General features: G+C 56.2%; 1 protein-coding gene across 10 annotated transcripts in view; it reads right to left on the bottom strand.

The window, feature by feature from the left end:
* The window catches only part of AGRN (agrin), a 223979-nt gene that overhangs the window by 15528 nt on the left and 188015 nt on the right, over window positions 1-20436 (bottom strand). For 7 of the 10 annotated variants that reach the window (XM_065575200.1, XM_065575197.1, XM_065575201.1 and 4 more), the window contains 14 exons: window positions 18928-19311; window positions 18014-18148; window positions 16455-16582; window positions 13999-14113; window positions 13565-13684; window positions 11792-12139; window positions 10027-10219; window positions 8827-9042; window positions 8235-8464; window positions 7578-7712; window positions 7339-7435; window positions 6664-6828; window positions 4586-4697; window positions 2312-2323 (listed from right to left, as the gene is read on the bottom strand). In XM_065575200.1, the coding sequence (XP_065431272.1) occupies window positions 2312-2323; window positions 4586-4697; window positions 6664-6828; window positions 7339-7435; window positions 7578-7712; window positions 8235-8464; window positions 8827-9042; window positions 10027-10219; window positions 11792-12139; window positions 13565-13684; window positions 13999-14113; window positions 16455-16582; window positions 18014-18148; window positions 18928-19311 (2390 nt within the window). The remainder of the gene's footprint in view (window positions 1-2311; window positions 2324-4585; window positions 4698-6663; window positions 6829-7338; window positions 7436-7577; window positions 7713-8234; window positions 8465-8826; window positions 9043-10026; window positions 10220-11791; window positions 12140-13564; window positions 13685-13998; window positions 14114-16454; window positions 16583-18013; window positions 18149-18927; window positions 19312-20436) is intronic. The other 3 variants (XM_065575206.1, XM_065575204.1, XM_065575198.1) reach the window with 1 other exon arrangement.

The following is a 20436-nucleotide window of genomic DNA, read 5'->3' on the forward strand; positions in this document are numbered from 1 at the left end:
GGGCGAAAGGTGAACCCGGGACCAGGATGCGGAGAGGGAGCGTGAATGGCCCAGCCCTGCATCCTAGCAGGGGAGGCAAGTGGGGCACTGGCTGCACCAGCTGCCCTGTGTGGACTGGCAGGAGCCAGGGAAGGCGGCTCGAGATGGAGCAGGGGATTTAGCGCAGCTCAAGGGCTTGGCCTGGTAGGAAGGAGGAGACATCAGCCCCCTCCCCACCCGGACTGAAGCCAACGGTCCCTCACCCAAGGGAAGAGACCCCCTCATTGGGGGCAGACACACAAAGGGGGAACAAGTATCAGGGGGTAGCCGTGTTAGTCTGTATCTACAAAAACAACAAGGAGTCTGGTGGCACCTTAAAGACTAACAGATTTATTTGGGCATAAGCTTTCGTGGGTAAAAACCTCACTTCTTCAGATGCATCTGAAGGGGGAACATTACAGGGAGGAATTCAACATCCCTCCAAAAACTACCATCTCCGCATGGACCTACAGGGTCACCCTCCTCTAGCGTTGCCAACCCTCCAGGGTTATCCTGGAGTCTCCAGGAATTAAAGATGTATCTTTAATTAAAGATTATGTCATGCGATTAAAACCTCCAGGAATATGTCCAGCCAAAATCGGCAACCCTACCCTCCTCTCCCATGCACTTCTACCGCCCTCTGCTGGCCACCCTTAAATGCTACAGCTGAGAACACAGCTCTTTTGGCCAACCTTTCTTCTCCCCCCCCTCATTGAGAGGCTTTCCTGTGGCCCTATTGCCACAGAGGCTGGACACAGTAATAAATGGAGCCTCCCAGCAAGGAAGAATTATCACCTCTCTGTTTACAGACGGAGGAATGGTACAGCCGAGACTGGAACTCATGATGCTGGAGTCTATCCTTGCAATCCCTGGCGCAGCAGAACCAATGCAGTTGAGATAGCCGGGGCTTGCTGAGCCGCTGGTTAGACCACATAGCAAACCAGGCGTCTGGCCAGGCTCCAGCCACTGCTCTGGCTGGGTAACTTTAGGACAAGTCTTTCCAGAGCCAGATTTGCTCTGTGGGCCCCCAGCGCTGCTCGTGCCTAGGGATGCTGCCTGGAGAACATGCACCCTGTGGAGCTGAGCCCAGCATTCATGCCACGGCGCTGGAGAGGTTCTCTATGCACACTGGAATTGAAAGGGCTGGGGGAAAGCGGGGTGGCTGCAGGAACAGGGCATCTGAGCTGTGCTCCCCCTGAGTCCGACTGCCACGTTCTTACATGCCAGTAAAAAGGAAGGGATTTCAAATGAATTCAGTTCTGATGAAGGTACCGGATAGACTCCCCTGGAGAGTGGAGGCCTCTAGGTCTGTTCGTGACCTGAGACTTCAAATACAGTAGAACCTCAGAGTTACGAACTGACCGGTCAACCACACACCTCATTTGGAATCGGAAGTACGCAATCAGGCAGCAGCAGAGACAAAAAACAGCAAATACAGTACAGTCCTGTGTTAAACATAAACTACTAAAAAAATAAAGGGCCAGTTTTAAAAAAAAGATTTGACAAGGTACGGAAATGGTTTCAGTGCTTGTTTCTTTTAAATTAAGATGGGTAAAAGCAGCATTTTTTTTCCTTCTGCATAGTAAAGTGTCAAAGCTGTATTAAGTCCGTGTTCAGTTGTAAACTTTTGAAAGAACCACCATAACGTTTTGTTCAGAGTTACAAACAACCTCCATTCCCGAGGTGTTCGCAACTCTGAGGTTCTACTGTAAATAAATATTGACACGCTCTGGTTATGGCATATGTGTAACCACTGCCCCCTCTTGGACAGAATCAGAACTGATCGTTTGTGTGTCATAGGCCCCAAACAGCAAATAACTATAGGGAAAGTCTCTTTTAGTTCGCACAGCACGAGTTTGCAGTCTCAGAGCAGGAGGATCTGAGTTCTATCCTTGCTGTCACCATCAAGCCCATGGTGGGCAGCTTAACAACACCTGGAAAGTCCCAAGTAGTGGCCACAACATTTATCATTCACAACGCAGCAGTGGAAGTTTGCCACCCGGCCGGCCAAGACGAGGTTATATTAATCACTAACTAACACTTTGCAGAGTTAAAACAAGAAGGAATGACCAGATTACTGAAATGTGTCGAAATCAAATAGAACTCACTGAAATTAACGAAGGAAAAGAAACAAAAATGTGTCTAGTCTACAGAACCCAGAGTGGGGCTGGTCCGAGGGAGAGGGTGGGTGGATGGAGACGAGCATGGATCACTCGGGTTCGAATGGAGGAACGTAAAACAACATGTCGATGGCATATGAGATGGAAGCACGGTGGGTTATACTTATCTTTACCTTACGGGATTTCTGAAATCCAGACAGCAGGGGAGGGAAAAATACGAATGAAAATCAAAAGGGAGAGAGAAAGAGAGAAACAGGAGATCAGTGGGGTTCCGTCATAGCACGCAGAGCTGCAAGCGCATTGGCTAACGTCCGTTCCCTCGTTAGCAGGCAATTAAGACAGGGAAGATGCAGAATGGAGTGGCAGACGGTGCTGCTGTCCTGCCAGGTGAAACGCTGCTTTAAAAAGGGCAACTTTAATACCAAAGGAAGCTTGAAAAGGGAATAAAAGGAGCATTTATGGAAATCAGACAGCCCATGGCACCCTGCGTCCCCTTTGCTAGCGAGGAGAGAGCAGTGTTGGGGGAATCAAAGAGCTCTCGTCCTGCTGCAGGTGCATAATGGTCCCACGTTTTAACGGGCATCAGTCTTGACATGGGGGAACTCACAAAGGAGGGCACAAATCCAGCCACTTGATTGAACAGTGGAGAGGGAACAATGCCCGGCTTTAAGTTACAGCTAGGCACAGCCCACTGCCTCTAAGCTGGGCACAGACTACCCAGCCTATACTACAGGCAGGCATGGACCACCCATACTCAACTCCCTTGAGGCCTATGAAAGGTCAGCTCTAAGCCCTGAGACTCGGTCCCATCTTTAGTTTAAACCCAGGTGACTTTGGTAATAAGTGGATGTCAGGAGAGCATCCAAAGCGAAGCAGGCAATCAAACCGGATGAGGTTTCCCCCAGTATCAAAGTCTCTCTTGTTGGAAGGTTTATATCCTTCGTTCTTAGAAACTAGAAGCTTGGGAGAAGAGAGCTTGGGGTTGCTGTCCCAGCTCCTCCACTGGGAATAGCGTGTGCGCGCAAGACCAGGGCAAAGGCTTGTGTCTGACACTATCCGTGGAAAACACAGCCTCGCTCATTTCATCAGGAAGTCTGCATTCCGTGCGTATCATTTCTCCCTGATACAGGGGGAGGGATGCTGGAGAAGCAACCACTCACTGGGGAAAGGTGAGGTCGCGGGTGAGGAAAGGAAGGGGCAGAAAGCATCCGCAGTGTGGGTTAGAACGCCAGTGTCTAACCTGCTGTGAGTGGGGCCGTTTGTAGGGAGATGGGAGAAGCGTAGAGGGGAGCGGGGGAGAGAAACCAGAAAAATGAAGCTGCCAGGTTGAAAGCGGAGCAGAGAGAGTGGGGACAGATTTGCTGGCATCTGTGTGATCATGGTAATTGCTTTTAATGACTCAATTTTCTTTCCCCCTGAAAGGCACTGTCTGGCTCTTCATCCAGAGCACCAGGAAAGGCTCCCGAAGCCAGGATCTGGCCCTAACACTAGGCCCCGGTGGAGGAAGGGCCAGGGACCTGCCGCTGCACACAGTCAGGGACCTGCAGCTGGGGATGCCTGACTGGACACAACCCGCAGAGCCAGTGTCTGGGGAATCAGGGATGTTCCTCTTGCAAAGGGGCTGCCAGCTCCCCAGGCGGAAAAGAAAGGTAGAAAAGAAGAGTGGACCTGCTCTGACAGGGAGGAGGCATTCCCCTAGTGACCCAGGGCAGCTAAGTGAGGGTCTGAGAGCTGTGGGGCTAGAGTCCAGCCTGGGGAAAGCTTATGCCACACAGTTCTGCAAAGTATCAGGGGGTCGCCGTGTTAGTCTGTAGCCACAAAAACAACAAGGAGTCCGGTGGCACCTTAAAGACTAACAGATTTATTTGGGCGTACACTTTCATGGGTAAAAAAATCCACCTCTTCAGATGCATGGAGTGAAAATTACAGATACAGGCATAACTATACTGGCACATGAAGAGAAGGGAATTACTTATAAAAACTCCCTTCTCTTCATGTGCCAGTATATTTATGCCTGTATCTGTAATTTTCACTCCAATCGCTCTGCAAAGGTACCTCAGATCTGCCGCATGGTGCCCCATCTCTCCCCACGGCTCCCTGGGTTTCCCATGCTCTGCTTCCGCCCCTGAGCACAGGGTACTAAGCATGCCCAGTTGTGTGAAGAGGAAAAATGCCCACTAAATAATGATTGGGGCTGAGAACCATTCAACTCGCTTCGCTTGTGAAAGGCGTGGATTTGAAGCCTGTCTAAGCTCAAGAGGCCCCAGCTGGCTCCTCTAAGAGAGGTTTGCCTCGCTTGCTGTTCCCCTGGCTTTGCATCCCCGTGGGTCTCCCTGCAATCAGTGGGACTGGTACAAGAAGTCCCGGATAGGCTGTGTCAGACTGTGCTAGGTCTGGTGGGGGTGGGGACCATCTCCGGCTGGGATCTCACTGGCCTGCCAACTTACCGGTGACTCTCCCATCACCCTCTCGCCGTTGTTAATCCGCATCACCCCCTTGCGCCCGTTCCTCTCCAGCGACACACTATTCCAGGTGTTCAGAGGGACTGGCTCCTTGCTCCTGGTTATGGGGTTTGGCGAGGAAGAAAGGGGAAAAAAAAACATAGCTGGGGTGAAAGTCATCCAACAGAGGCACTGGGCAGAGGATGAGGGGGGGCACAATGGACTGTGCTGGTTGGTATTTCCTATTTGCAATAAGGGAGCACCCCCTGGCCAGGGCCCCATTGGGCTGGGCACTGCGCACTTTTATGGGAACTAGCTAGAGCAAAGCTAGGCTGGGTACGTCTACACACGCTGCAGTCACACCTCTGGCTGCAGTGTAGACATGCTAAGGGAGTGACAGGCCCTGCCCCAAGGAGCTTAGTCAAGGGCAGGAGACAGGAAGGATTCTGCTCCCCATTCTACAGATGGGGCGAACTGAGGCCCACAGGGGGACATCTTCAAAAGTGCCCAAGGGCCAGATTTTTAAAAGGGGTGCAGGTGCCTAGCTACGTTGCACTCTGGCCCTCAGCTGCTTAAGAGTGCCAACACCTATTTTCAGAAAGCATTGAGAAGCCAGAGAGTCTCAATGGAAGTGAACAGGGCTTAGGCCGCAAAGGGCCAGATTTTCAAAGGAATTTCGGTTCCTAAAGATGAAGACAAGCACTGTGTGGGATTTTCAAAAGCACCCAGGACGTCAGGCACCTAACGGGGTTGGGCACCCTTGAAAACCTCGTTAGGTGCCTCTCTGCCTCTTTAGGAACCGAAATACCTTTGAGAAAACTGGCTCCAAGCGACAGGCCCAAGGCCACAAAGTGAGGCTGTGGCAGAGGTGGGAAGGGAGCCAAGGTCTCCTGGCCTGAAGTCCAGCGCCTTCTCCACTAGACCATCCTTCCAGCTGTGTGTCAAGGGAGGAGGAGCCAAGACTCAACCAGCCACGACACACAGGAGATGGCCAGCGGGAGGAATCAGCAGAGAGAAAGAGAAAGAGCAGTCTAGCCATCCCTGGCTATTGTCCAGCAGCCATCAGAACAGCTGGCTGCAACATCCCATAATACTGAATGGGGCTTGGCTCACCCCACACTGCTGGGCGCGCTGGTGAAACACAGCAGGCACAATTCCCCGTGACACGTCCAAGCCGCTCCCTCCCCCTCGACACACTGCCATTTTAGTAGTGGAGCCCATCAGCGTTTCGAGATGTGTCAGTCAATCTTCCCTGGGAAGCATTAGACTCAACTGGCCCAATCCCCAGCTGGCCTACATCGATGGAGCTGGATTGACATGGACGGGGCTGTACTGACTCCCAGTATAGGTAAGGTTCTGGCCCGGTATTATTAACATGGAAGATGAGCAAGCACCGAGGGAAACAGATTTAACCCCACGGCTGCCTCGTGGGCAGAACCCCAACCCCTCCCAGAAGCCGGCGGAGGCGTCTGACAGCAGGGGCACGTTGTACAGAAGTAGTAACGGCTCTCTGGTGAAAAGGCCGCATCATGTATCTCCAGGACAAACAAGTCTCCGCTCCTGGTGCTGGGACACGATCGCCGTTGAGTCTAGGAATCAGGGCCAGAACCAGTGGGACCGGAGATGAGCTGGGGCGCGGTTACCTGATTAAAGTGAGCCCCGTTCATTTTGGCTACTAGATCCAACCACCCCATTGGGGTTTTGCTTAGGGGCCGTGCCAGCTGCTTAAAACTCGGGCTAATGCCGATCTGCCCCACCTTCCATGGGTCTGGTCCCAGTGCCTGCAAAGAGGAGCGCTGCCTGGTGCTTTTCACTCCCACTCCCCCTGCTCCTTGGAGGAGCACCACAAACCAATGAGCGAAGGGCCAGAGCCAAGGGGTCCTGGTGTTAACCCTCAACCCCTGCCTTCCATTCCTTGGTCCCCTTCTGTGCCACCCCAGCAGCTAACAGGGCTAGGGGCCTGTTCTGGCGAGGCAATGCCCCCTCCATAGGGGGCACTCTCCCACCCACTTGGAGAGCCCAAAGCAGAGCCTCCTCCCCCCCCCCCCCCCCCCCCCCCCCCCAAGCAGCCTATGGGCACGTACTTGAGCACAGCTGCCCCCTTGCCCAGGTCGTATCTATACTCCAGGTAGCCATCGTGCAAGGCCAGAGAGATAAAGTCCCCCTTGCCGTCCGTCTTCTGCCCGTTGTAGAAGATCATGCCGCTGGGGTTCCTGGCCAGGAACACGACCTCCATGGACATCTTGTCCCTGAAGAAGAGAGGGCAAATGAGTGCTGCCCTCCCAACCAGCCACCCCAGGGCTACTGCCACGCGAGGCCCAGGCACCGTCTCTCCCTTCGTCCCCTCTCGAGGGGCTGCACCGCAAGGTCTCTGCCGCCACCAGAGCCAGCCTGACAGCCTGGGCAGCGGCATCCTCTGTTCAGCCAATGGGGCCAGCAGACGGGCCAGCTTCCCCCTTCCCCCAGCCCGAGGGCCTCTGGCCTGAGTGGCACAGAGCCCTTGAGGGCGAAGTCTTACTGGGCCCGATGGCACAGCTGTGCCTATCTGCAGGAGGGTCCTTTCCATCCCGGGGCCGCCTCCCACTTAGCAGTGTGGGAAGAATGGGTCACAGTGGGTGCTGTGCCTGGGGGAGGAGACCACCCCCGCTCCCGCCACCTCTCAGGAATAGTCCTCAGTCCCCTCCCCATCCCTGTACCTCCCTCTCACACTTCCCCTCCCCCTCCCTGCTGGCTTCTCTGTGGCCGTGAAACACACTCACTGCAGCTCGCGCCCAAAGGTCTGCAGCCCTCTCAGCTCCAGGTAGGAGAAGCCGTTGAACTCCGGGAGGAACGGCCGGGTCTGGTCCTGCTCCGTCACTGAGTCACAAAACAAGAGGGGGTGAGCTGAGAAGAGGAGAAGCCACTTGGGTCTGTGCCCCCCAAGCCCTTAGCCAGGGAGGTGGGTGCCCCTCGCACACAGAGACCCTCCCCGCCACACGCCAGGCCCATCGCAGCCCACCTGCCTCGCAGAACTCCCCTTCCCGCCCCATGGGGCACTCGCACTTGGCGCCTCCCTCGGGCAGCACCAGGCAGGTGGCAGAGACGTGGCACGGGCTGGGGTCACACGGATTCCTCTCATCGGCACAGGTGGGACCTAGGGGAGAAAAGCAGCACATCAGGGAGGGGTCTCGGGGCCGGGGTGTGGCTGGAAGCTCTGGGCTCACGTACAATCAGGTGTGTGCGCACCAGGGAGGAATGTTTCCGGTCCCTTTAGCCTACCTCTAACTGATCCACCTGGGGGCAGGCTGCACTGGCTGGGTCAGTAATGGACTGATGTCCTTGCCTGGCACTAGGGGCAGGCCACGCTGCTGGAGGGTCTGCCTTCTGGGTCACGGAAAACCCAAGAGGCCTTGACTTATGGGCATATATTTTTGTGTAAGAATGGCTGGCTATTAACTCCGGGCTCCTGATCTCAGGATTCACCTCCAACTGGGCACCGTTGCTGTGCACTGCTACTCAACCACCACGCCCCACCCCAGAGGTGGCTGCATTCCAGCAACGGGTGGCGACATGATCACCTAAGTGTGGGATCTCTTAGGGTGGGCGAAGGGGACTCGTGATTTGGGCCACCCCCAGGGATGCCCCCTCTCCCAGTGTCACTCCCCCAGCTTCTCACCCGTGTAGCCGTTGAGACACTGGCAGTGGAACATCTCGGCCTCCTTGACGTGGCAGATGGCGCCGTGGTGGCAGGGGTTGGGGTGGCAGGGGTTGTTCCCGCACTCGCCCACCCCACTGCCGTACAGCACGTCGCTGCCCTTCTCCCGCAGGTCATACATCTGGTTGTTCACGTCCAGCAGGCGGATGCAGCCCTTCAGGCCGGCGGTGGCTGACGTGCGATCTGCCACCCTGAAGGGACGGGAGGGCGGCGCTCAGGAGAGACAGAGGGGCCAGGGCGTGACGGGCCGTGTGGTGTCTGTGCTAGTAGCCTGGCTTTGCCTGGGCTCATCTGCAGAGACTCCAGGCCAGGATCCTCCCCTCCAAACCCGCTCCCGCCTCTGCCCAGGAGAAGGGGCTCCCCCGGCCCCCTGAGCTCCGAGAGCCGTCTGCCTCTACCATCACCCCAGATTTTGCTCCAAAGAGGACTCAGGTGCTGGCCTCAACCCCCCACTTTCCCTCTATGGATGCACAGCCAGAAGCCACCAGCAGGAAGCGCTAGGACACTGGGAGCAGCAGTTCTGCAGGGGAAGCTAAGTCCGCCCACTACTCACACAGCCATCTGGTCTTCCGGCACCCCTCCGACGAACAGATCTGTATCAAGGTTCAGCCCGTCGGTACCGCTGGGGCTCTCCCCGTTCACGTGGGGCTCCCCGTCCACCGACAGCATGCCATTGCGGCGGTTCCGGTTCACCACCAGCTGGTGCCACTTGCCAGGCTCCACGGGCACCTTGCTGGTGATGACGCCTGTACCAGACCCTGTGTTGAACCTGAAATGGAGGAGGGGGGCAGTGGGCTTGGGGTGGCGCCGTGGCTATTGCAGGAAAAGTGGTGCTTGGGACAGCTTCTCAGACGCTGCAACCACATCCCAGCTGCCACTTCCCACCACAGAGGTGGCTGCATTTCAGTGGTGGGTGATGTGATCTTTGTACACACCAGACAGCCTCTGGAATCGTAGGGTAGGCAGATTGGACTCATTACATAGGCTTCCCCTGAGGGCACCCCCCGCCCCCCATTGTCCAGAATCTGTAGGCCCCCCGGCCACTGTTTCATTTCAAACAGAATTTTCATTTTGGCTTTTTAAACTCCCACCATGTACAGGGTTTGATTTTGGGATGCTCCTTTCTCTCCATCCTTTTCCAGTAGAAAACAGGGATTAGACAAGGGGGAGTAGCACAAACCCCCAAAATCAACACCCCAAAAATGTTCAGGTTTTGAAAACCAAATGTTTTCATTGGGTTTTGCTGAAAAACTGTTGTTGTTGTTTTTTTGTTGCAGAAGTGTTTGTTTCCTTCGAGACCCCTTTTATTTTTTTGGTCCTTCTGATCTTAACAACTGGCTCACTAACGCCCCATTCTCCCACCCACCACTCCAGACCCTGGATCTGGCTGGGTTCAGACCCCTGCTGTTATAGCTGTCCAGTGCTTTGCATCCCATCAGCCCCCAAAGGGGTGTTCCTGTAGGAGGCAAAACCTCGCTGGGCCAGGTTTAAAGAGACGGCTGTTCAGCTGCAGGAGCTGGCGAGGCTATGCGGAGAGCTCGGGCGGAGGACAGCCTGGCTGGGAGGCACCCTGGCCAGAGGGGCCTGCATGGTAAAAAGGGACAGACGAATCTGTGCTTTCGATGACTAAGCAACCCATGGAACGTCTAGGGGAGTTGGGTCCCTGCTCACGCTGCCAGGCTGCTCCCCTCCCTTCCCCGCTGAGTAACCCCTGATGGGGGCCGGGCCCAGGCTGACAGCTAGGGGCACCCACCTGAGCTCCACGAAGCTGTTGACCAGCGCCAGGGAGATGAAGTCCTTGCCCTGGTTCTGCCCATTGTAGAGCAGCAGCCCGCTGAGCTCGGAGGCCCGGAACTCCATGGCGATGCGCACCGTGTGGTAGGCCTTCATCATCTTGAAGGCCAGGTAGGACTTCCCGCCGAAGCCGGGGATGAAGTACCTGATGGCTGTGAGCACAGACGGAAAGAGGACGGGGCGTGGCGGGAGAAAGAGAGAGAGAGACAACCCCTGATGTGAGTCCGAGAGCGCCACCCTCCCTGTACGTCCGTGGGAAAGGGTCAGAGATGGAAAGGGCATGCTAGGCCCCATCCGCTCCACCCCAGGTCATTATGGGATCGGTCCCCTACACCATCCTCCTGGGTCATTTACCCAGCCTACTGCTCAACGCCCCCAAGTGATACTCCACAGCCTTGTAAATCTCGCTGTTACCAGCACCCCCCAGATATTTACCTCACGTTTCCTCTTGTTTGATTTCACCCCTTTGCTCCCAGCTAGACCCATGCAGGTGCCCCTCAGTTCTCCTCCTCCCTCCGGGTCGGATACGCCTTTCACACACTCAGAGAGCTACCCCGTCCCCCCGAGCTGCGTGCATCATTCCTCATAACCCAGCCCCTCCAGCCTTCGGATCATTTTTCTCTCTTCTCCCCGAATCCCACACGATAGAGCTACATTTATCACCCCTGTTCTTATTTAGTGCAGCTGAGATTTTCAAAGGGGTCTGGACAGCCAATTCCCATTAACATTAACAGGCCTGGATATCCACATGCAAAAGCGGCTTTGAAAGCCTCATCTTTTGGCATTAGGGGCAATAATTTCCAGAAATCAACACTTTACAGTCCCATCCTACACCCCAACCCGACAAGGATTTGCCACCCTGAGCTGTCAGCCAACGGGAACAGCTTCGGTTGCAGCCTGCAGTCGGTGGATGAGCAGCACAGAGTGCTGGGGGATAGGTCCTGAACCGCCCAGGTGCATCCACTTATGCTAGACCGTACCCAGCGTTCATTGGCCTCTGAGGCTGAGAACAGCATGTTCCACTAGCTGGTATGACCCGCCCAGAGCTCACAATCCTCATGCGGCAAGGCACTAGTGCATCACTGCCTGGGGTCAGGAAGAAATGACTGCTGGACGCGTCCCCTCACTAAGGCTGTCGTATTTCGAAGGAGGTGCCTTATACGGGGAGTGGCCCGCCTGTTTTGAACAGAAGCAAGACATGGGGCTAGAGGGACCAGTGTGGCATTTCTAGCCTCCTCCAGCCTGCAGTGTCATTGTGGGGGCAGAGGGGATGAAGAGGGAGAGAAAAGATGCTTTTCAATTTGGGCCTGATTTGCAAAGAGAATGAGCGGCCAATTCATAGAATCGCAGAAGTGTAGGAGTGGAAGGGACCTCGAGAGGTCATCCAGTCCTGTCCCCTGCACTCAAGGCAGGACTACATAATAACTAGACCATTCTGGACAGGTGTTTGTCCCGCATGATGCAGGCACAACTGTGCATGCAAATGGCTAATTGCAGTCCTTTGCACACACACCGCCTGGTCTGGGTACCCCATTGCGTGTGCAAGTTGGCTGTGCCTAACACAAATCCGGATCACTGTTATTCACTGGGAAGCATGGGGCTGTGCCCGCCCCGCCCCCCGTCCATCTCCAGCTGGAGTCACCGAGGGCTGCGGGGGCTTAGCTCCTCACAGTCAGGCCCCCTGCCATTCATTCACTACTCCCCACAGACAGGGAACCACCTACATTTCTCGCAGACCGCGCCCCCTTTCCCCGCGGGGCAGCTGCAGGTGAACTCCTTCCCGTCGTCTTCGCAGGTGCCGCCGTGCAGGCAGGGGTGGGAGTCACAGGGCCGGGCCGGCTTCTTGGTGGCGGGGGGCAGGCGCGTGGGCTTCCTCCGGGTCGTGGCCGGCACGGTGGCGGTGGGTCTCCTGGTGGTGGCGGGCCCTGCCATCTTGGTGCTGGGCCTCTCCATGGCCTCCGGGGGCAGGACGTGGGCAGCGGTGGGGGCGGTAAACCTCCGGGTGGTGATAGGCGCCATGGTGGTGGCAGTGGTGGTGGTGGTCGTGGTGGTGAAAAGCCTGGGAATCCAGTCTGGAACACAGCAAGGGGTGGATTGGCCCTCAGGAGGAACCTGGCACCCAGCTGGCATCCCTGGGGAAGGTAGGGGGCCGGGAGCCGGATTCCTGGGTTCAATTCCCAGCTTTCAGAGTGAGGTAGAGAAGTTAGAGCGGCGAGGTGCCTAGGAGTCAGGACTCCTGGGTTCTATTCCTCGCACCAGGAGGGAGCACATGCCTAATGAGGAGAGCAGGGGACTAGGAGTCAGGACTCCTGGGTTCTATTCCTAGCTCTGACAATGAACTCGGGCTAGACCATTTACCTGCCCGCGCCTCAGTTTCCCCACCTGTAACATGAGATGAATGGTTTTTCAGGGGCTGCGGTGGGACTGAGTCTTGATCCTGAGCCTTCCCACCCCCTTACAAGGGTTGGTTCATTCAGGAAGTAGCATCCTCTGCCCTCCACTGGGCCTGGATGAACCATCTCAAGAGATAATGGCCGAAGAACCGTCTATTCCACCACATTGAAAGGCTGGAGAAAAGTCAGTCTCATGGCTCAACCCACGCCCCCCACCCATGGCCACCTCTCTCCCCATAGCTTTCTCCTCCGACTAACAGCTCTTCCTCGGGGATCAGGAGACTCGCTGCCTGAGCTGGCAGGTGGGTGGCTCTGGCAGGGGTCTAGCCCATCTGGGGTGTTTGCAGAGTGGCTGTCACTGGAGTACGTCAGTGCTAATCACGCTAAATACACTCCCTAATCAAACTGAACTGCATGCGACATCAATACTTGCTTGTGCTTCGCTATTCTCTGGCAGATCAATAGGAAATGGATTGTTCAAGCCCATGGGGCTGCCCGGCTGACTCCCCTCGCCCCGCGGTTACCGGGCGACAGCAGCGATGGGGCGTTTGACGATTTTGTGGGCACTCAAGCCCTGGCACCTGAGCCCTTGCGCTGCAGTATCACATGGCTCCCAACCTCATGGGAGCGCAGGGGGCAGGACGATGGCCGGGGCTGCAGACCCTCTTTGGCGGCAGGGATGGGGGCGCGCAGATTATAACATGGGGGTTTCTGTTCCGTGCACAGGCAGTAGGAGAAGAAATGGAGACAAGGGCCAGACCCTCAGCTGGTGTAAATCAGCACTCAAGGGAGCTGCCCAGATTCATGCTGGCCAAGGATCTGACCTGACAGTGAACTGGGGTCCGGGTGGGATTTTTGGGCTAAGGGAGCCCGGCGGTTCCCAAGGAGCCAAGCTGGGCAGAACACAGCTCCCAGCGTGTCCCGGAGACTGGCGCGGCCCTGGCGAAGCCGAGCGTTACGGTCTCTGCGGATGAAACGTCCTCCGGAGGACAAGGTGCGTTGGATGGGCTCCTGCCAGAGAGGACAAGGACCAGCCGAGGACGGAAGCAGGGAGGACAAGAGAGAGCGAGCGACACAGGCAGACCGCGGGTGCAAAGCGCTCACCAAAGTCCATGAATTTGATGTGGTCCTGCTGAGGCTTCTTCACGAGGATGGGCCTCTTCTTGGAGGCCTTGATCTGCTTGAGCAGGGCCCTCTGCACGTCCGCCGCTGTGTAGGAGGTGGCTGCTCGCACCCAGGAAGAGGAAGGGAAAGGCACAGAGTGAGGACAGGGTAGCCCCCGCCCTCCTTCCCTTTCATGAAGCATCCGATGCTTTTCAATCCCTTCCCTGCCGCAGCCCCGGTGCCCTCCCCCGGCGCGCCTGCTGCACTTGCTGAACAAAAGACCCAGCGTTTGGTGTTTTTAACGAGGCCCTTTCCTGCCTAGCTCGTGCGATTTCCTTGGGTTTGCAGTCGCTCCAGCCCCCCGGCTCTCCCACCCCCTCCAGGCAGATAGCGCTGCCGGGGAGCATCAGCAGAGCCGATGGGGCGGCTCTCACCTGGGTCAAAGTGGGACTCCACGATGACGCGGACCGCGCTGCTCTGGCCCAGGTCTCGCACGCGGATGCTCTTGAAATCCTTCTTCACGTCGGAGTTCCGGAAAAGCTCGTCCAGCTGGTTGGCCAAGGGGGAGAAACACAAAGCAAGGGAGTTGGACTGGGGCCGTGGTGGCGTGGACTTAGGGTGCCCCCGCCCACCCCCCCACCTACTGGGTTCCTGAGCCTCTGCTTACTATGAATAGAAGCAGCAGGATTACACTACCCTGCTACGGGTCCTAACAGAGATCAGGGGGCCCTCCTTGTGCCAGGCTCTGCACAGACCCCCCCACTCCCTCTCCACATTAGGCCAGACACTGAGCAGAGCCCCCTGACTGAGACCAGGCCACCAACGTTGTGCTGGGCAAAGTGCAGACCCCTGACCAAGATCGGGCCCCCGTTTTGCTGGGCACGACACAGACCCCTGTCCCCTCCCCTCCCATGCCGGGCACTGCGCAGACACTTGGGGTGAGAGAGTTCCTGCCCGACAAGCTCACAATGGACGGTAAAGAGACAAGACAGACAAGGGTGGGGAAAAGGGAATGGCTGTACGCTCACTTCACAGGTGGGGAACAGAGCCAGGAGAGCCAGATTGACTAAGGTATTTAGGTGCCGAAAGATGCAGATTGGCACCTACCGGCATTTTTAAAAGCATCTAGGCCAGTTCGGTGCCCAACTCCCATAGGACTCCCATACCCCGCTGAACCCCTAGCTACATCTTTAGGCACTTAAATACCCCTGAAAGTCTGTCCTTGAGAGCTGGAGCAACTTGCCCAGGGTCACCCAGGGAGTTTGTGGCAGTGCTGGGCAGATCCCCTGAGTCCCAGCCCAATGCCTTAACACACCCTTCCATCTGTCCCTCACCCGGGCTGGATCCAAGCCCCCGCACTCTTTCCCCTCAGCCAGAGGGCAAGGACACAAGGGTGTCCCAAAGGAGAGGTTCCATGGGGTTCTCTACACTAGGAAAGTTCCCCCTCCCCCACCCCAACTCCGCTTTGGTCCTAATATCTCCATGTGTTAAAGGGGCATACCAATAGCTACGCAAACATGCCTGTTGCTAAGGGAATGAAGGATGGCTGAAGCACAGGACTGGGTTTTAGTCTCGGCTCAGCCACAAACTTACTACGCGACAAATGGCACCTACCCATTATGTGCCTCGGTTTCCCCATCTGTAAAATGGGGATAATGAAATCTATCCCCTGAGAGGTGAGGGGTGGCGAGGATTAAGGTGCTTTGAGACCTTCCAATGGAAGCCTCTATCGCAATGCAAAATATTGTGACTGTTACACGTAGCTGCATGAACCACGTGGCCCATATGCCAAGTGCACGTCTAATTATGTAACTGTACCAAGCACTTGCCAAATTCCTAAGTGCCACCCGGAACAGTCTGCGAATGCGAACTATGCTGGTTCCATTCATACGGATGCTGTGCATTTGCTGTACCACACTGCAGTCAGCAGCACAATACTGCTCCTGTCTCACCCGCTGCCTAGCACATCTAAGGGGGCACCGCGCCTGCCTCAGAGCCGGCAAAGCAGAGAGAGCGATGCGCCGGCAGCGTTTGAGCTTTACAAGTCTTGGAAAAGCAGGGACCTGTATTGATGAGCGCGACTTCCCGAGGTGTCTGGGAGAGTCTGGAGGAGCGAAGCCTGGAGCAGAGACACGGGGCTGGGACAGCCCCTTTTCTAGGGGATCTTCCATTAACACACATACACCTATAGCAACAGAGAGGCTCAAAGCAATGCCACTTAGCCAAGCAGCCCCACACTCCTGATCCATGGAAGCTCTTGAGCTTGAGGTTTTTCAAAGTTTGCTTCCAACTTCGGGGTTTAAGCCCATCTCTAATTATAACAACACAGAGGAAACTTTATCCGAGGATCTCAAAGAACTTGACATAGGCGGCAAGGTCTTATTGTTCCCATTTTACAGACAGGAAGACTGAGGCACAGAGGGGTATGCGCGTAGGGGAGTGTGTCTTACCCAGGGGCACTTGGGGCTTCACTGGCACAGCCAGGAATACTAGCCGGGTCTCAGACCAGTCCACTAGAAAGCTCTGCCCTAGGAAAGCACATCCCGACGTAACTTGTAGACACATGGCGGTGCCGAAGGGGTGCATCTGTCATATTCACTCAGCATGTGAGAGACCCCTGGCCCACTCGTGGACAGTCCATAGAGACAGATGAGCCCTGTTACTTGCAGCCGTTAAGAGAGCTTCTCAGTTAGCTCCCGTGTTAGAGGCGCGTGTTCTTGGAGCCAAAAGTCACGAGTTCTATTCCCCACGTGCTGCACAGGGCTAGGTTACATTTACCCTCGTAGAGCAGCTTAAGGAAGGATACCTGACCATCACACTCTGAGCCGAGGAGGAAAGTTCCTCCCTTTTGCCAAATGCAGGGCCACGGCTCCCAGGGCTGTCAACTCACCGCGCTCTCAATGCTCCTCGCCGTTTCCCCAAAGAGCTCCGATTTGGGGTCAGCCATCTCGGGCGTGTAGAACAGCTCCTGGCCCTCCACCTCCTCCAAGATGAGGACTCCCTGGAAGACCTTGGTGGCTATGGGAAGGAGGGGCAACAAAAAGAAACAAGACAGACTCATTTAGCGGGCTAGCTGGGAGGGGGCTGACAGCAAACAGCTGAGCAGAGCGTTCAGTCCCTGGCGGGGGTGGATGGCAGTGTGTGGGGAGTGCCAGGGCTTGGGTTAGTTTTGATGGCTATGGAGGATTAGTATCTGAGGTTGCTGGAGCAGGTGGGTCAGATGGCAAAAACCAGGCTAGAGATGGCAGCTTTTACCATACGGTTTCCTCTGAACTCTGGCCCGGATAGCAGCCCCCCTGGACCGGCTGGGTAACAAGAGAAAGACGTTAGCCAGAGCAGGACACAATCAATAAGGCAGGATCAGACATGAGCATGCAAGACACAGAGGCAGCTGAGGGAGTCCATAGGGAACCGGACTCCTGGCGAGGAGAATTCCCTGGCTGGGGGAGGGAACCGGGGAGCCTGTTTGTAGGTTCTGGGGCTCTGTGGTCTGGCACTTCCTGCAGGGTTCCCACCGAGCCACCCAGAAATCAGGGGAAGAGGACAGAAACAGCACGGAGCCCTGCAAAGGGGGATCCCCCCCTCGAGAGTCTCATGGGGGTGCACAGGGAGCTGCAGGAAGCAACCCTCCTGGCACTGGCGTTAGTACATGGAGGGTTTGCACCCCCTTGTGGGGATGGGGGTACTGTACGCAAAGAGAAGGGGGCATCCCACTGGAAACCCGACCGCAGGGAGTGTGGGGACGACGACAAGGAGAACCTTGGGAGAAACCCACCTGGAACGTGCATGGGGAGGGGACCTGGTTTGCTAAGCTCAAGAGCAGGACGACAAGGGCCCGTATCAGGACCGTGTGCTTGGGGCTCCGGAGATGCGCGCCCCAGCTCTCATGCCCTCCGGGCACAGGACGAGTTCAGAAGGAAACTCCCAGAGTCTCTCACTCAGCGAGACAGGAGCCACACCGATTGGCGAGAGCAGTGCCTGCTGCCAGGGGGCAGAACACGACTGAAAGAGAAGCTCCCAGGCGCCTTGGCCGTAACCCCAAACACGGCCATGTCAGAAACACTGAACCAGCAGCTGTGGCTGCTAGCCGCAAACCAAAAGGTCGTTAGCCAGAGACGAAATCGAAACCCAGGCAGCGCCCCCCTCCTCTCCTTGCTACCACCAGGACCAGCCCTAATCACCCCATCACGCCTCAAAACCTGGGCAAAGACACAGGCCTGGGAGGTCAGTACACCAGGCTATTTCATGTATGATCGTCCCAGGCCACGTGGGCCTACGTAGGTCAAAATGAGCCCCTACAACTCCCGCTAACAGGCTACCAGTGAAGATCTGGGAGAGAGACGCCCCGCCAAACAAGTGGGCAGCAGCTCCCCGCACCAGCCATCACTCCGTGTAGCTCAAGAGATTTTCTGTCGCGCCCCCCCGCTCAGTCACGGGGCAGACACTCACCCGGGCAGTTGCTTCCTTCTGTGTCAACAGCTGCCGTCTTGCCATCCGAGCAGCATCCCAGAGGGGAGTTATAACACGTCGCTCTTTCAATGGCGGGGGTGGATGTCACTTGGCTCTCCTCTGGCTCCTCTTCCCCTGAATGGCATTAGGGGCCACATGGGCATTTTATAGCCCTGGTGAGAGGCGGGACCCCCTCCAGCCCCATCACGACGTGGGACCCCCCCCGGCCCCATCACAGCCCCGGCGAGAGGCGGGACTCCCTGTCCCTCTCTCAGCCCCAGCGATAGGCAGGAGCCCCTCTGGCCCTGTCACAGCCCCAGTGAGAGGCAGGACCCACCCCCATCACAGCCCCAGCAAAAGGCCCCATCAGACCCAGTCAGCAGTAGCCACGCTCAGCCTGGTGGCCTGTGGGAGATGGACGGGCAGGTGACTCTCCAGGTGCTAGCAGGCAGCCCTCCTCACTACTAAAGCCCCCTTGCTGTGCTGAGAAGCCCAGGGCTGAACAGGCCATGGAGACTGGACTAATGTCTCCCCTGACAAGGTGGCCCCTGCTGTAGGTGAGCAAGGAGGCAGGTTGGCAGTACAGCACCGGGGACTAGAGGCCTCCTACCTGTGCTGAAGGAGACCCTCCCTCCCCACCCCGAGGCTGCCTAGGCACCATTTTTCGCCAGCACCCACCTCCTGTCTCACAGCTCCAATCCTCCCCGAAGCAGATGCTGTGACCAGCCTTCAAGGAGGTCTGGGCTGGGAGCTGAGAGCTGGCGCTAGCTCAGCCCCTGGCACTGGGGTAGTTTTGGCAGCGCCAGCTCCACTCAGGGCCCACCAGCTAGAACAGCTGCTAAGGAGGAAGCAGAAGTGGTGGGAGCAGGGCTTGGACACCACGCGACTACTGAACCGAAGCAGAGGGCACTTACCGGCAGAGCCAGCCCCGCTGGCTTCCTGGTCCCCACTGATGCCCAGTTCTGGGTCCCCGCTGCCTTCTGCACTGCCAGACTCCGAGTACGCAGGTGGGGGGGTGGCCAGGACCACAGGAGCGGTGGAGAGGGGGCGGATGGTGGTCCTGCGGATCCCCTGGGTGGTCCAGGGGGTGGTTGCCGGCCGGGCGGTGGTCACCCGTACAGTGGCAGGCTGGCTTCTAGGAATGGGCCTGGCTTCGAACAGCAGGGAACTGGTGGCTGTCTCCGTGGGGTTGGGGGCCGGGGTGGTAAGCCTTAGAGGCGGGGGGTGGAGGAGCTTGTCCAGGGGCAGCGTGGGCAGTGGCATGGGCTGTACGGTGTGACTCATGTGGGTGATGGATTCTGAAAGAGCAGCAAGAGGAGGCGGTTAGAGGGATGGATTGGACAGGAGCCATGGATCTCATCCTCTGGGAGGCAGGGCTGGGTCTATGGGGGAGGGACAGAGGGAGGCAGCCAGAGATTGCGCCCAGCGGCGTAATAAAAATCACAGAAACGTAGGACTGGAAGGGACCTCAATAGGTCATTTAGTCCAGTCCCTGCACTGAGGCAGGAATAAGTATTATCTAGCCCATCCCTTACAGCTGTTTGTCTAACCTGCTTTTATAAACCTCCCGTGACAGAGATTCCACAACCTCCCTGGGCAATTTGTTCCAGTGCTTAACTACCCTGACAGTGGGGAAGTTTCTCCTAATTTCTAACCTAAATCTCCCTTGCTGCAGTTTAAGCTCATTGCTCCTTGTCCTGTCCTCAGCGGATAAGGAGAACAATTTATCGCCTTCCTCTTTGTAACAACCTTTTACATACTTGAAGACTATCATCAGGTCCCCCCTCAGTCTTCTCTTCTCCAGACTAAACAATCCCAGATTTTCAATCTTTCCTCATAGGTCATGTTGTCTAGACTTTTAATCATTTTTCTTGCTCTCCTCTGGACTTTCTCAAATTTGTTCACATTTTCCCCAACGCCTGGTGCCCAGAACTGGACACAATACTCCAGTGGAGGCCTTATCAGTGCTGAGTAGAGCGGAAAAATTACTTCTCGTGTCTTGCATACAATTCTCTTGGTAATGCATCCCAGAACGATGTTCACTCTTTTTTTTTTTTTGTACAACTACATCACATTATTGACTCATATTTAGCTTGTGAACCGCTATAAACCCCAGATCCTTTTCCGCAGTACTCCTTCCCAAGCAGTCAGTTCCCAGTTTGTATTTGTGGAATTGGTTATTCCTTCCAACGTGGAGTACGTTGCATTTGTCCTTACTGAATTTCATCCTATTTATTTCAGACCATTTCTCCAGTTTGTCAAGATCATTTTGAATTCTAATCCTGTCCTCCAAAGCACTTGCAACCCCTCCCACCTTGGTATCGTCCGCAAGCTTTATAAATGTACTCTCTATACCATTACCCAAATCATTTATGAAGATACTGAATAGAACTGGACCTATGACAAATCCCTATGGGACCCCA

Source organism: Chrysemys picta, chromosome 21, assembly GCF_011386835.1.
Source record: "Chrysemys picta bellii isolate R12L10 chromosome 21, ASM1138683v2, whole genome shotgun sequence".
In the NCBI taxonomy this organism is placed as follows: domain Eukaryota; kingdom Metazoa; phylum Chordata; order Testudines; family Emydidae; genus Chrysemys; species Chrysemys picta.